Source organism: Dromiciops gliroides, chromosome 4 (genome assembly GCF_019393635.1).
Source record: "Dromiciops gliroides isolate mDroGli1 chromosome 4, mDroGli1.pri, whole genome shotgun sequence".
NCBI classification, from domain to species: domain Eukaryota; kingdom Metazoa; phylum Chordata; class Mammalia; order Microbiotheria; family Microbiotheriidae; genus Dromiciops; species Dromiciops gliroides.
In genome coordinates this window covers 462,499,134-462,514,813 of record NC_057864.1, presented here as the reverse complement: position 1 = coordinate 462,514,813, position 15,680 = coordinate 462,499,134, and the positions used below count along the sequence as shown (strand labels likewise).

At 43.6% G+C, this 15,680-nt stretch overlaps 1 protein-coding gene across 1 annotated transcript in view; it reads left to right on the top strand.

Moving 5' to 3' along the window:
- The window catches only part of FAM222B (family with sequence similarity 222 member B), a 68,515-nt gene that overhangs the window by 41,943 nt on the left and 10,892 nt on the right, over positions 1-15,680 (top strand). Inside the window, 1 exon segment of the mRNA XM_044004610.1 lies at positions 13,486-13,607. Within this exon segment, the coding sequence (XP_043860545.1) occupies positions 13,526-13,607 (82 nt within the window). The 5' untranslated portion in view covers positions 13,486-13,525.

The following is a 15,680-nucleotide window of genomic DNA, read 5'->3' as shown; positions in this document are numbered from 1 at the left end:
CGTTTGTTTGGTCATAAACTGTTCTCCTTTCCACAAATCTCTGAGAGGTAAACTATTCCTTCCTCTCCTAATTTATTTATGGTATCACCTTTCATGTCTAAATCAGAAGACATTGAGTTTTAGGGCTTTTTGGTTTTTTTGTGGGGTAGTTGGGTTTAAGTGACTTGCCCAAGGTCACACAGCTAGTCAGTGTCAAGTGTCTGAGGCTGGATTTGAACTCAGATCCTCCTGAATCCAGGGCCAGTGCTTTATCCACTGTGCCACCTAATCTATGTCTACATTGAAGAAATAGTGCTTGTGTTCATCTGGACCCTTTAGTTATACTACAGTGAGCTAATTCTAAATTAGCCAAAAGTGAATTATTTCCCTTTTGGAATCATAAATTGTTCATATTAAATAGTAAATTGTCATCTTGCATATTATTTTAAAATTTTAAATTGTTTTTTTTTTTTTTAGGCAATGGGGGTTAAGTGACTTGCCCAGAGTCACACAGCTAGTAAGTGTCAAGTGTCTGAGGCCGGATTTGAACTCAGGTACTCCTGAATCCAGGGTCGGTGCTTTAACCACTGCGCCATCTAGCTGCCCCCTTTAAATTGTTTTTAATAAGGAATTTTAAAAAGTTTTCCTTAAATAACCATATAGGTAAAACTGAGAATTAAAGTTAATTCAGCTTTTTGTTCTTTTCTTTTTTCTTTTTGTGAGGCAATTGGGATTAAGTGACTTGCCCAGAGTCACACAGCTAGTAAGTGTCAAGTTTCTGAGGCCGGATCTGAACTCAGGTCCTCCTGAATCCAGGGCTGGTGCTTTATCCACTGCACCACCTAGCTGCCCCAAGTTCAGCTTTTAAAAAGACATAAGTAGAGATGTCTGTGAGTTTGTCCGTTATTTCCTCCCTTTGTGAATCTCTATTTGTGCAGCATTTGTGTATACAGTCATCATAGATTCAGAACTGGAGGGGGACCCTTCCCTAGAGATTTATACCCAGCCCAACACCCTCCTTTTATAGATGAGGATACTAAAGGCCATAGGGGCTGTGACTTTCCCCGGCAGTGTCAGGCTTAAGATTTGAGGGCTGTCACCTGGCCTGTCTCAATGCTAGACACCCAGGAGGTAGGTGAGCCTCTGTGCATCTTTCCACAAGGGGTATGGGGACTAAGGAGAACATTAGCCAGCATGAAAGAGCATCTGGAAGGCACCTCATACCCCTTCTTTTGCCCCTCACTTGACACTTGAGGAAGCAGGCTCAGAGGAGGCAAAGTCACTAGGGGATAAATGGGCTCTAGAACCTGGTTTCATGGGCAAACAGCTTTTGGATGGTTCCATTTTCTCCTTCCATGGCACCTTTGCCACTTCACTTCATCGCCATGAGGGCTTGCTTGGCTAGATTGGACTCACCTGTTGGCAATGGCATTTAGGCTGATCTCTTCAGGGCCAACAAGCCCTCTTTTAGGCATGTGGCATAGCCTGGCCTGTTTTGGGTCCAGCCTTCCATCACTTTCAGGCTTCCCCTCCCTCAAAACTCTTCCATTTTGAAATTGTTCTCCGAGATGACCCTTTGCCTCAGTTCCCTCTTCTACATTCGGGGTTACTCTTTTCAGGTGCCTCAGTCCTTTTGCCAGGAATTTCTAAATGATGGAGTGTTGGGTTGGGGGTCTGACCTTGGAAGATCAAAGGCCTGGATAATTTGCCCCTTGTTTGTTGTGTTCCATTTCACCTAAATAAGCAATTTGAAATACTCTGAATCAGCACAAGTGTTCAAAGAAATTGCCAAAGGTGGTAAAAATTCAGCCTTTGTGCCTAATCTGGAGGAAGTTAAATTCCTTCTACTCTCTTTTTGTTGTTGTTTTCTTCCATTATGTCTTGCTGGGCACAGTGCCATGGTATCCTGTGAGCAGAGTTCTCCTGGAGTCCAACAGCTTGACTTGAATTCATGAATAAGTCTTTTTCTTTCTGTGGTCAGCTGGTCTTCCTAAAGCCAGTGGTCAGTAAGCCAGCCTTCAGCCCTGACTCCCTTCCTGAAAGGGCTTTGGGAAGGCAAGCTCATTACAGAGGATAATGAAAAATTAGAGGTCCCTGAAACCCACAAAGCATGGGGCATTTTTGCATTTTCAGAAACATAAATGATTTCCATTTAGCAGGGATTAAGAAGAGAGAAGCCACGTGAAGCTGACAGAATAGTGCAAAAATGTTTCCCTTTACTCCTGGCCTGTGTCTGCCCCTGGGCCCAATATCTTATGGGTAAGTTGTTCAAACCAGTTTGCAGAATCCTGCCCCAGGTGTTTGTATTCTTCAGGGATGGGAACAGTGGCCAAAATGAAGATAAAGGCCACAGATAATTGTCATTCCTGTACTGAATATGTCGCCTTATTCTACGTGCTGGCTGGGGAGAAAGGCGGGGCAGTACAAGACTTGGATGACACCAGGCCACGTCATTAAGCAGCTTACCATATAGGTCATGAAATCATGAGACTGTCTAGTTTAGCCACCTCACGTGTAGAGGACAGAACTGAAGGGGAGGGAGCCATTGTGAATTTCCTTTCCACTGCTAGTAAATAGGACACTGAAGGAGAGTGTGTGCCAGTGGGGAAAGTGAAGCCTGCAGATTTGTTCTAGGTGGACTCTTAGAAAAGGGGGGGGAGGGGTGAACAGAACTGGGGTGAACTGTCTCAGGGATAGCTATTCATCCCCCAGGACTCCCTTTGAACTTGGAGAGTGATTCCACTAAATTGAATATGGAGCCAAGTGCTTCTGAGGAATAACTAAAGGAATTTGGATTGAGTGAATGACAATGACCTTTGCTTACTTGCTAAGATAGTCTACCTCTCCAGTTGGTGTGGGATTCATTTTTGTTTGCATCCTGCTCTGTCAGTGCATGGGAGTTCCCATTGGAAACCTTACTATAAAAATGAAAGAATCCTACTAGCTGGGTGTAAAGTCTTCAATCACTCTACAGACTTTTCAAATTTACGGCTTTTGGGGCAGCTAGGTGGCGCAGTGGATAGAGCACTAGCCCTGGAGTCAGGAGTACCTGAGTTCAAATCAGGCCTCAGACACTTGACACTTACTAGCTGTGTGACCTTGGGCAAGTCACTTAACCCGTTACCTCACTAAAAAAAAAAATTATGGCTTTTGTTTTTTACATAAATTTATTTCTAAATAAATTCCTCCCCAATCTCACAAGACTTCCTTGTAACTAAGGTTTTAAGAACCCCTTTATTTGACAGCCTATCCAATAATCCACACCCATCAGTCTCCTCCCTTTCCTCTGCTGACCTCTCCAAAGAAAGGAAGCAAGCATCTTTTCATCTGTGCTGTTGCAGTCATTGTGTCTGTTGTTTTCCTGGTCTTCTTAACCCAGCGTTTCTTGGAATCCCTCGTGCTTTATTTCTTCTTCTTCTTGTGGGGCAACGGAGGTTAGGTGACTTGCCCAGGGTCACACAGCTAGTAAGTGTCAAGCGTCTGAGGTCAGATCTGAACTCAGATCCTCCTGACTCCAGGGCCGGTGCTCTATCCACTGCACCACCTAGCTGCCCCATATGCTTTATTTTTTAAATTTTTTTTCTGGGCAATGGGGGTTAAGTGACTTGCCCAGGGTCACAGAGCTAGTAAGTCAAGTGTCTGAGGCCGGATTTGAACTCAGGTACTCCTGAATCCAAGGCCGGTGCTTTATCCACTGCACCACCTAGCCGCCCTGGCCCCTCATGCTTTATTTCTTGAGGCACAGTGATATTCCCTGTGCTACAGTTTGTTTAGCCATTCCCCATCCAATGGGCATCCACTCATTTCTAGTCCTTTACTACCACAAAAAAGTGCTGCTATGAATATTTTGGAGCATAGAGAACCTTGTTTTCTGTCTTTGACTTCATTAGATTACATGGCTACTAATAGGATCTCTGTGTCACTACTTCTTTGTCACTTTTTTGGGTTCCTATCTGGGCCCCTCCTGAAATCTGGGCAGTAGCTTTAGAGGCAAAAGGAAAAAAAAATACAAACTCTTTTGGAGTGATGGAGGGGCGGCATCAAAAAGAGCCTTTGGAAGAGGAAACTTTACCAAGGATAATGATAATGAGTCTTTTAATTAATGCAATCTCACAATTAGTTTTAATCACATTCTCTTGAGATGCATATGCCCTCAGGATTTTCACTGTTGAGTGCTTTTATAAATTGGAGTCATAAATAACAGAGGGTACATAACATTTTGCCTCTTTACCTGGGGTCTCAGATGCCACCGCCCCCAATTTCATTTTTTAATTAAAATCCATAAACAACAGTTTTAATTCAAAAGTGAATGCTGCTCACGATTTTTGTGCCTTTGGAAGAGCTGAGTTGGGGGAGGGGTTTCGAAAAGATAGCTAATCCTCAGAATTTCACATTTCCGTCAGTGCAAGGAATGATGGAAAGAACTGGCAAAGAACTCAGGAGGCACAGGAAAACACAGTAGATTCGAAACAGAAGGCACTGGGCTTAAATCCTGGCTTTGTCAGTACTTTGTATGCCCTTGGACAAGTCATTTAACCTCTGTGGGCCTCAGTTTCTTCATTTGTAAAAATGAGGAGGCTGGGCTTGATTGCCCCTTTCACCTCTGAACCTGTGATACTTTGAGCTGATGTGGCAGAGTGAATCTCCTAGGGAGACAGCTGCCCTCTAGCAGGGACTGGAAAGCTAGCCAGCCCAAGGGCCCTAGCACTGGGCCTGCCAAGGATGTCTTTGGCTTTTTTCTCATTGTTTTCTGCTGTCCTCACTTCCTGGACACGTGACTGCCCTTAAATAGCCAGGAGCTAGGGTCCGGGTCGTGGGAGTGTTGGTTTCTAGGTACAGTTGTGCATCTGGACGTATCAGCTGCAAAATCATGTTGGAATTTAAGTTCAAGGGAAAGCCAGACGGTAATCGAATGTGTGGGTGGCTTGGGATTTTTACTGAAAGGCCTGTGCTCATCTTCCAGGCCTCGCTCCAGAGGGATGCTTCATAGTGCTAGAAAGCCCATGTGTCCCTCCTCTTTGGGGTGGAGGTGGCCAGAAGCTGTTGGTTTTCTTCTGCTCATTCACAGGTGTCAGGATCACAGCCCCAGCCATCCGCACCCACCCTTCCTTCATAACCTACTGTTCTGCACTGAGATCCGAGCTAAATAAAGCCAGCCCGACCTTGCCTCAGGGAGACTGCCATCCCTATTTCTGCTACTCAGCTCTATCCAATTGTGACCTACCAAAATACCAGTGAGCTTAGGGGGGCAGTTGGATATCTTCCCTGAGTGCTGGAAAAAAGGACTCAGGCAGTGATACCACTACTAGGTCTTTTCCCCAAGGAGATCATAGAAAAGGGAAAAAGGACCCACATGTACAAAAATATTTCTAGCTGCTCTTTTTGTGGTGGCAAGGAATTGGAAATTGAGGGGTTGCCCATCAATTGGGGAATGGCTGAACAAGTTGTGGTATATGAATGTCATGGAATACTATTGTGCAAGGGGCAGCTTAGGTGGTGCAGTGGATAGAGCACCGACCCTGGATTCAGGAAGACCTGAGTTCAAATCTGACCTTAGACACTTAACACTTACTAGCTGTGTGATCCTGGGCAAATCACTTAACCCCAATTGCCTCACCAAAAAAAGAAAAAGAAAAAAAAAGAAACAATGAGCAGGCAGATTTCAGAGAAACCTGGAAGGACTTGCATGAGTTGATGCCGAGTGAGATGAGCAGAACCAAGAGAACATTGTACACAGTATCAACAGCATTGTGTGTTTGTTGATCAACTGTGATAGACTTGATTCTTCTCAGCAATACAGTGGTCCAAAATAGTTCCAAAGGACTCATGATGGAAAATGCTCTCCAAATCCAGAAAAAAACAAAACTGTTGAATCTGGATGCAGATCAAACCATACTATTTCTATTGTTTTTGTTGTTGTTCTTTTTTGAGGTTTTTCCTTTTTTGCTTTGATTCTTCTCTCATTACATGACTAATGCAGAAATGTTTAATGTGATTACCTGCTGTCTTAGGGAGGGGGGAGGGAGGGAGAAAAAATGTGAAACTAGAAATCTTATAAAAAACAAATGTTGAAAATTATCTCTAAATGTAACTGGAGGGGGCAGCTAGGTGGCACAGTGAATAAAGCACTGGCCTTGGATTCAGGAGGACCTGAGTTCAAATTCGGCCTCACACACTTGACACTTACTAGCTGTGTGACCTTGGGCAAGTCACTTAACCCTCATTGCCCCACCAAACAAACAAACATGTAACTGGAAAATGATACAATATTTATATGGGAAAAAAAGAAAGAAAAAAAAAGACTCAGGGCAACAGCCGGCAGTGGTGAAAAGGAATTGTAGATGATGTTGGAGACTGGAGGACCTTGTTCAGAAAAGATGTAGTAGAGGGCCTTGCAGTTCAGGTGTCCACCATGGCACCTACATTTAACAAATGCTTCTGGAATTTTTGGGGAGCCTTTCTCTTATTTTTATAACTGCGTTGTAATAAGTTTCTCAGTTTTCTCTCTGTTAGAGCATATGATATTTTACCCCCCATCCTTTCCCTCTTGAAATCCAAGACTTCTTTACCGAGACCTCCCATACTTCCTCTAGCACCCTACCATCTCATGGGAGAACTTGCCTGTGGAAAATAGCCAAGTAGAGGTCATCCTAGGGGAGTTCCCATTTCATCTCTCACTCTCTCCTCCTCCCTTACTCTCTCCTTTCACAGAGGTCAGCCCCTCCTGTCTTCTCCAGCCTCTCCTCTCCTCAGCGATTCCTTCTCTCTCTAATCTTCAGGCCCTCCCTACCTAGTGGTTTCTCCCTTGCTGCCTTCAAACGTGCTCACACCTTATGTCCCTGAACCTCAATTAACTAGAGCCTGCTCCCCTCTCAAGTGGTCATCTTGGATCTCTTCCTTTTCTCAGCCAAACAGCTGGGGAAATGCCTATACTCAGACATTTCCTGTTTCTGTCTGTTCTACAACCCTTTGCTCTCTGGCTTCCACTGACCTTAAACTGCTTTCTCCAGAGTCATCTATGATCTTCCTGCCACATCTGGTGGCCTTTTTCTCAGTCTTTATCTTTCTTGACCTCCTTGCAACATTCGACAATATTGACCACTGTCTTTTCCCTCATACTCTTTCTTCCCTGGGTTTTTATCTTTTGGTTTGCTTCTCAGTCACTATTGGTTCATCAGTAATATGCTGGGGTATGATAGCTACACTGTCACTGTGTGTGTGCCCCAAGACTGTCTTGGACCCTTTTATCTCTCCATTCTGTCATTCCGTGATCTCATTAGCTTCCTGGCTTTAATTATCCCTAGGCAGACATTGCCACAATCTGCGTATTCAGGCCTGCTCTCTTTCCCGAGGTCCAGTACTGCATCACCTATTGCCTCTTAGACATTTCAAAGTGGTCTCACAGAAATCCAACTCAGCAAATGCTAATAGAATTTTTCTTTCCCCATTCCCACCTCTCTTTTGAACCTAACTATTTCTGTAGAGGTCACCACCAGCCTGCTAATCTCCTAAGTTTGCAACCTCTGTGATAGCCCTGACTCCTCACCCCACATGTCTAATTAGTTGCCAGTTCTTGCTCATTCTGTCTCAGCATCATCTATTCTTACTCACACAGCCACCACCTTAGTTCAAGTCTGCATCCCCTCTTGCCTCAACTATTACAATAGCCTCTACATTGGTCCCTGGGCTCCAGTGCACACAGCAAGTTTCCTTAAGCACAGCTCACTTCCATGGCACCTCCCTATTAAATATATTGCAGTGGTTTTCTCTTGCTTCTAAGATCTAACATATACCTCCAGTCTCATATTTCCAGCTGCCTATTATTACTTGGGTTGGTCAAACTGGATGTTCTGTAGACACATTAAATTCAACTTATCCAAAAACCAGCGCATTGTCTTTTCCCCACAATGCTCCCTCTGCCCAATTCCCCTGTTACGGTCAAGGGAATTCCTACCAACCTTCCAGTTACCCAGGTCTTTGACCCTTCACTCTCTTGCTTAGTATCTACTTAGTTGTCAGATGCTCTTGTTTCTGGTTTAAATAACGTTGATAGTATATACTCCCATCTCTCCTCTGTCACTGCCATCACCCTAGTGCAGGCTGTCCCCATCTCACACCTGAACTAATGCTATATATAGCAAGCTGCTGGCCTTTCTGTATTCCATACCGTCTTCACTCAGTTGTCAAACTGATCTTCCTATAAAATGCACCAGTCACCGTATCAGCCTTCCATTCAGTGGACTCCAGTGGGCTAAACTCTGTTACCTCCAAGATCAGATACAAAATCTGTTTGGCTTTGATTCCTGTGTAAGCAGACCCTTTTATACCTCTCCAGTCTTCTGACTCCTTACTCCACAGTTCAGTGATACTGGCCTCTTTCATCTTAAAAAGGACACTTCGGGGCAGCTAGGTGGCGCAGGGGATAGAGCACCGGCCCTGGAGTCAGGAGGACCTGAGTTCAAATCCGGCCTCAGACACTTAACACTTACTAGCTGTGTGACCCTGGGCAAGTCACTTAACCCCAATTGCCTCACTAAAAAAAACAAAAACAAAAAAAGACACTTCATCTCACCTTCTGCAGGAGGCCTTTCCTAGTCCTCTTTAATCTTAGCACCTTCCCTCTGAGGCCACCCACCCCATTTATCCTGTATGGTTTTTATTTGTTTGTAGTTGTTTATATGTTGTTTCCCTCATCAGACTGTGAAGTCTTTGAGAACAGGGACTGTGTCCTTTTTTTGTTATTAACAACACATAAAACGCAATTCTGGTCGACTTAATTTGTTTGGCTTTTAAAACCCTTCAAACTGGGTCCTAACCTATGTTTCCAGTCTCGTGCATTTATTCCCTTTCAAGAACTCTACAGCCCATCCAAACCTGTCTCCTTGTTATTCCTTACACACAGTATTCCATCTTCTGCCTCCATTGCCTTTGTACAGGTTGTCCTTCATGAGTAGAATGCAATCCCTCCTCTCCTCTACCTCTGAGAATCCCTCCCTTCAAGACTAATGAATTTGCAAGACCTTATTTAGTTGCATTCATAGTTCCAATAGCTTTAATGATCCGATCCAACTTAGTGAAAGGTAGTGGTAGCCAAAAGACTTTAAAGGATTCTGATTATTGTAGAATTGTACTTGTCCAAACTGGTGTCTGCCAAAGGTGAATGGTTGTGGAAGAGACAGATTTAAGTTTACTGTTTCCTTTCTGAGGTGGTTTCTCCAGACTTTTGGGGTTTGGGAACTCCCCAGTGTGGAGCCTCAGGGCTGTGCTGGATAGTCTTAGAGAGTTGTAGGAGAGCTTGTAGGTGGTTGGTCCACCACCACTAGTATGGCTGGTAGTAGAGGGAGAACTGGAACCCAGGTCTTCCTGATCCCACAGCTCTGTCTACTCAGTTGGCTGTTCTCCAAGGATGGGGATTGGTGGGGGGAGGAACTGGGGGATCCTTGAGATCAAAACCATTTTCATTATAATATTAAGATGTTTTTGTTTTTAATAGAGTAAGCATCTGTAGATAAAGCTCACAGAAAGAGAAGCTCATTGAGTCCTTAATAATTAAAGGTGTAGTGGGTCCTGAGGCCACTGTACTAAGTCATGTCTACCTTTCTCCTAGAATTTAGGCCCATCATTAGCAGTCACTAACAATTATAGCACTCTCCTTAATACTAGCTTATGGTGGGTAGCTGTTACTTTCCACAGCACTCATCTTGTAGGGAGATCAAAACACCCTCTTCATAAGGCTTGAGACTAGAGTATCACCAACTTTATTGCTTTATTTCCTCTCTCCTGAGATCCTTAACCATTCTAAGAATTGACTGAATATTGTGTTTTTGTTTTTGTGGGGCATTTGGGGTTAAGTGACTTGCCCAGGGTCACACAGCTAGTAAGTGTCAAATGCCTGAGGCCGGATTTGAACTCTGGTCCTCCTGAATCCAGGGCCGGTGCTTTATCCACTGTCCCACCTAGTTACCGCCAGAAAAATTCTCACCCCTATGTGGTTGGTTTGTTGATCAATGCTCTCACTTATTTTCCCTGTCAGAGATTTTGAACATCGCTATTTCAGAGAGCTGCTAGGGGAACACTAAGAATTCTTGTTTTTCTAGTCCCCGTCCCGGTTTCCCCCCCCCCACCCCCTGGAAAAAGCCAAGGTTCTCTTCCCTGTGTTAGTTCATTTTTATAGTTCCAGTCTTCAAACTCGGGCAGCTTGATCAGTCTTTTACAAAGTGACTTTGGCTGTTCATTCTCCTTCTTAGGAAATATTGGGGGGGGGTGGAGCTGCCACTGGCTTTAAAGCCCCATAATTTTTAACCTTTGAACTTCCCCGGAATTTCCCTGATTTTCTGGCTTTGTTGTGGAGGGAAGACGTTTCCAACTTATTGCTTCCATATTAGGAACCAGGTTGCCCTATGGTGGGTTAGGAGCCTATATCTTTGCCAAGGGTGCCCCTACAGGAGGAAATTTGAGCTAATGACAGTCAGGCTGGGGTTCATGCTTGTAATTTATAGGTATGTTACCATGTCAGTTTGGGGGGGGGGGGAGTCTGAAGGCAGACTTTTGAGTTAGGTGCTCCATAGAGGCCTATGGTTTTTTCTTAGCATTTTTTTTTTGTTGTTGTAGACTTTCAGTTTTGTCCATCTTAGTTGGAGGCTGATCATATTGCGAATCTTCTCGCAATTTGCAGTTCATAAGTTGATCAGCCAGACTTCCTATAATTTGCCACTTGCTGTTAGCGGGCAATATCATGTTCTGCAAACTGTCATTACTAAACACTTAATACTGTGAGGTAAAGGATGATGGCTAGAGATGGTTTCTAGCAGAACTTGATGATCATCTGACATTGGCTAATCATAGGGGATTGGAATTAGCTCTACTGGTATCCATTTTACCTAATATTAACTTAATCTACTAATAAAATATCTAAATAAATCACAATTTTTTGGTTGATATATTAATCATTCATTCATTCATTTAGGCGGAGCAATTCGGGTTAAGTGACTTGCCCAGGGTCACACAGCTAGTAAGTGTTAAGTGTCTGAGGCCAGATTTGAACTCAGGTACTCCTAAATCCAGGGCTGGTGCTTTATCCACTGTTCCATCTAGCTGCCCCGATATATTAATTATTACCATTAAATTTCTTATAACTAAGGGGTGAGGAAAATCCCACTCACAATCAGGGACACAAATGAGGTAAGTATGTTGCCTCATTCTGAGTACCAGAAGGTCTCTTTGCCCTGAAAGGCCTTTTAAATATGGGCCAGATGAGTGGGAGGAGGGAACCCCCAGACTCAATTTACTTATTTTTTTTTTTACATATAAGGTATTTTGTTTTTTCCGTTACATGTAAAGATAGTTCTCAACTTTTGTTTATACAAGCTTTACAATTTCAGATTTTTCTCCCTCCCTCCCCCCTCCCCTAGACAGCAGGTAATCTGATATAGGTTATATCTATATATCTATATACATATACATATACATATAGCTATACACACACATACATATATCCATATAACATTAATCCTATTTCTGCATTAATCCTGTTATAAGAGAAAAAAATCAGGGCAGTAATGCAAAACCTCAAAATAGAAAAAAAAAAAACAGCACCCAAAACAAAAGAAAAAATATGGTTCAATCAGCATCTATACTCCACAGTTCTTTTTTTTCTTCTTTTTTCTTGGATTTGGAGATCTTCTTCTATCATGAGTTCCCTGGAACTCTTCTGTGCCATTGCATTGGTGAGAAGAATATAGTCCATCACAGTAGGTCAACACTCAATGTTGATGATACTGTGTACAATGTTCTTCTGGTTCTGCTCATCTCACTCATCATCAGCTCACCCAAGACCCTCCAGGTTTCTCTGAACTCCTCCTGCTCATCATTTCTTACAGCACAATAGTATTCCATTGTATTCATATACCACAACTTATCCAGCCATTCCCAAATTGATGGGCACCCCCTCAAATTCCAATTCCTTGCTACCACATAAAGAGCAGCTATAAATATTTTTGTACATATGGGTCCCTTTCCCCTTTCCATGATTTCTTTGGGAAAAAGACCTAAAAGTGGAATTGCTGGGTCAAAGGGTATACACAGCTTTATCGCCCTTTGGGCATAATTCCAAATTGCTCTCCAGAATGCTTGGATCAGTTCACAGCTCCACCAACAATGAATTAGCGTTCCAATTTTCCCACAGCTTCTCCAACATTTATTATCTTCTTTTTTTGTCATTTTAGCCAATCTAATAGGTGTCAGGTGGTACCTCAGAGTTGTTTTAATTTGCATCTCTCTAATCATTAGAAATTTAGAGCATTTTTTCATATGGGAATAGATAGCTTTGGTTTCTTCATCAGAAAACTGCCTGTTCATATCCTTTGACCATTTCTCAATTGGGGAATGACTTGGATTCTTATAAATTTGATTTAGTTCCCTATATATTTTAGAGATGAGGCCTTTATCAGAAGTACTGGCCTCAAAAATTGTTTCCCAGCTTTCTGCCTCCCTTCTAATTTTGGATGTGTTGCTTCTGTTTATACAGAAATTTTTTAATTTAATATAATCAAAATCATCCATTTTGCATTTTATAATATAATCTATCTCTTGTTTGGTCAAAAAAATTTACTTATTTTTTAACATAACTGGGCCTTCTCCCACTTAGCTCAAAGTTGTTTGGCTTTAAAGATTACAAGTTGTAAGGAGGTGGCCTAGGGGAAACAATCTGCTTCCCAACTTCTATGAAGCTTTGACATTCTCCCTTGTGCTGCAGATAATTTGAGACAGGATATTGAAGCTGGGGAGTACCCCCACACATACACACCTTTGTTCTACTTTTTTTTTTTTTTTAGTGAGGCAATTGGGGTTAAATGACTTGCCCAGGGTCACACAGTTAGTAAGTGTTAAGTGTCTGAGGCCGGATTTGAACTCAGGTACTCCTGACTCCAAGGCCGGTGCTCTATCCACTGCGACACCTAGCTGCCCCTTGTTCTACTTTTTTTAGGGGGAAAGAAAATCTCCTTAATTAGATGAGACATGGCCCTGGTCTGTGACTTAAATACAAAAAACTTTTCATCCTTCTGGCAGTATCAGGAGCCCCTATCCAAAATACTTAAGGGGTTCCTGAATTGGGAACTCATTCTTTATTGGGGGCAGAAGACAGGAAGCACAAATGCCAAGTGGTCCTATTAATGGGTGAGAGGGGTGGAGATAATGCTCCTTCACAAGGAATGAATGAGACTTGTCACTTAACTGTGTGGACAGGTAGTGATTTTCCAGTTGTTCCACTCTTGAGCACACAGCTGTATTGTTTGAAATGTCTCTTTAGCCAGCAGTTGGAACTGCTCCTGCAGTTAGAGAAATGGCAGGTAAATTTTGAATCAGCATATTGCGAATTAAATTGCATATTTGGAAAGTCTTGGGGTCTAGGCATACAACCTGGGAGTGGATGTGGCCTGGCCTCTCCCAGGTACTTGCTGGTGTTTGTGACCTTTTGTATCCTGACCATGTTTTCTTTTCTTCTAGTGTGAGTGACTGCTTCATGTTATGTTGATGCTGGTCTGCCATGCTAGCCTGTCTGCCTGGGCCAAGTGACCTGTCCTTTCAGCTTCTCTCTCACACGCAGATGAACACTGGACTTCAGAAATGTAAGTGTGTGGGCAGAACTAGACTGGGCTCCGTAGTCAGGATGGAGGCAGAACTGAAAGCCACATTTCCCCCATTAGATTGAACCTGGGCTGTCAATAACAGTGAGATTTCAACAAGATCCACTGTGGTGGGAAATTTCCGGGCCTTTGCCATCTTTCATGGTGGTTGCTTTTATGGGGCATCCAAAGTGCCAAAACAGATAGATAGAATGCCAGACCTGGAGTCAGGAAGATTCACCTTCCTGAGTTCAAATCTGGCCTCAGATACTTCCTAGCTAGGTGACCCTGGGCAAGTCACTTAACCCTGTTTGCCTCAGTTTCCTCATCTGAAAATGAGCTGGAGAGGGAAATGGCAGACCACTCCTATATCTTTGCCAAGAAAACTCCAAGAAAACTCTCATGGAGAATCATGTGTGACTGAACACAACATAGTAGGTGCCTTATTTGGGAGTTGGAGAGTGACCCTAGAGAAGAACTTCACTCTTGACTCTATTGTGTCAAATAAGGTGGAAGCAGAGTGCAAATCAGGCACCTGTAGACAGCCCTTGTGCTGTTGGCTTGTGCAGATGCTGATCCAGGAGCACCTGTCCCTTGGCCTTGCTCCTCGTGTGTTGGGGCTTAGAGCCACACAGACTTGGAAGGCAGAAGGACACTTACATGGGCATAGCTTTGGAAGCTGCCGGGTGGGGGGCCCCCCCCCCCCCCCCCCCGGACAGCTGTGGGTTCTTGTTGCTCTAAATCCCTGGTTATCCAGCAGCATCATTTGGATACTCTTATTAGCACCTCAGGCTGGTGGGCCCAGTGACCCCAAGGTACACTGCCTGAGTTGTGTCTAGTTGAGGGCAGTGATTCAGGAAAGAATTATAGAAGCTTAGAGCTGAACGGGAGTCAAGTGCCCACCCCTCAAGTTTCCTCATCTTGCCTTTGATCAGAGACCTCTGTTGGGCTTTCGTTGCTCACCCACACAGCCCCTTTCAATTGTGGCTGACTCTGAACGTTATTTTTTCCTTGTATCCAAAAAGATCAGCTTCGTTTGCTCATGGGTCTTTCTTTATCTGTGCCAATCCTCTTCGAGTTTTGTCCAGAGATATCTTTCCTCTTCCAGAAATAAATTAAATTGGTCCTAGGCCAGCCAGCTGCTGGGTAACCACAATGCAAAGTGTGTGTGTGGTTAATGTTCCATGGTGGAAGCAAAGTTACAAATCTTCATTTCATAGTTTCATGACAGTGAAGCAAGATTGGGCATGCCAGCTTTCCCCCCAACCCATCTCTATGCACAGTGATAGTTAAATGGCCTAAAGTTCTTTCCTCACAGAGGATCACAGAATTCTGTCACTGAAAAGGAGCTTGCTCCTGTCATCCCTTCCTGAAAGTAATGGCCACAAGTGAAGACCTCAAGGAGGGAGAGCCCATCACCTTGGTTAGAAGGTTTCTCCTGACATTGAGCCAAAGTGTGTTTCCTTCGGTTGGTTCTCGCTTGGCTCTTTAGGGCCATATGGGACAAGTCTAATCTCTCTTCCCTGTGATTGCCCTTCAGATACTTAAAGGTAGCTCTTCTGGCTCTCAGGGTCTTCTTCTCCAGGCTGAACATGTCTGGGACCTGGGACTCCAGGCCCCTCGCCGTGCTCATTGTCCTTGAGCCTGTGATTCCCAAACCTCTAGCTCTTCCCTTTTTCTGTAACCTGTGCCATTTTTAATGCATCTCAAGACCACACTGCATTGAGTTTTACCTCCCCATAAAACCTCCTGATCTCTGGCTGACAAACTGCTGGCTAACTATCTTTCCCAACCTTGTCAAAAAGGAAAAAATCAGCATAACTGATCTTTACATTGGCAAAGTCTGAACAAATGCGCAATGCACAGCACTTGTGGACCTCTCCTGCAAAGGAGTTTGCTGGGAGTGATTTCTCCTAGTTCTTCTTTCAAGCTAGGCTTGTTTTGAATAACGTTGGCAACATTCACTTTTTATTTTCTTGTTGCTCTTTTTTGTTTACTTTGTGGTAGCCATTGTGCATAATAATGTTTCCTGGTTCTTCTCACTTTTCTCTGTATCACTTCATGTAGATCTGCCCG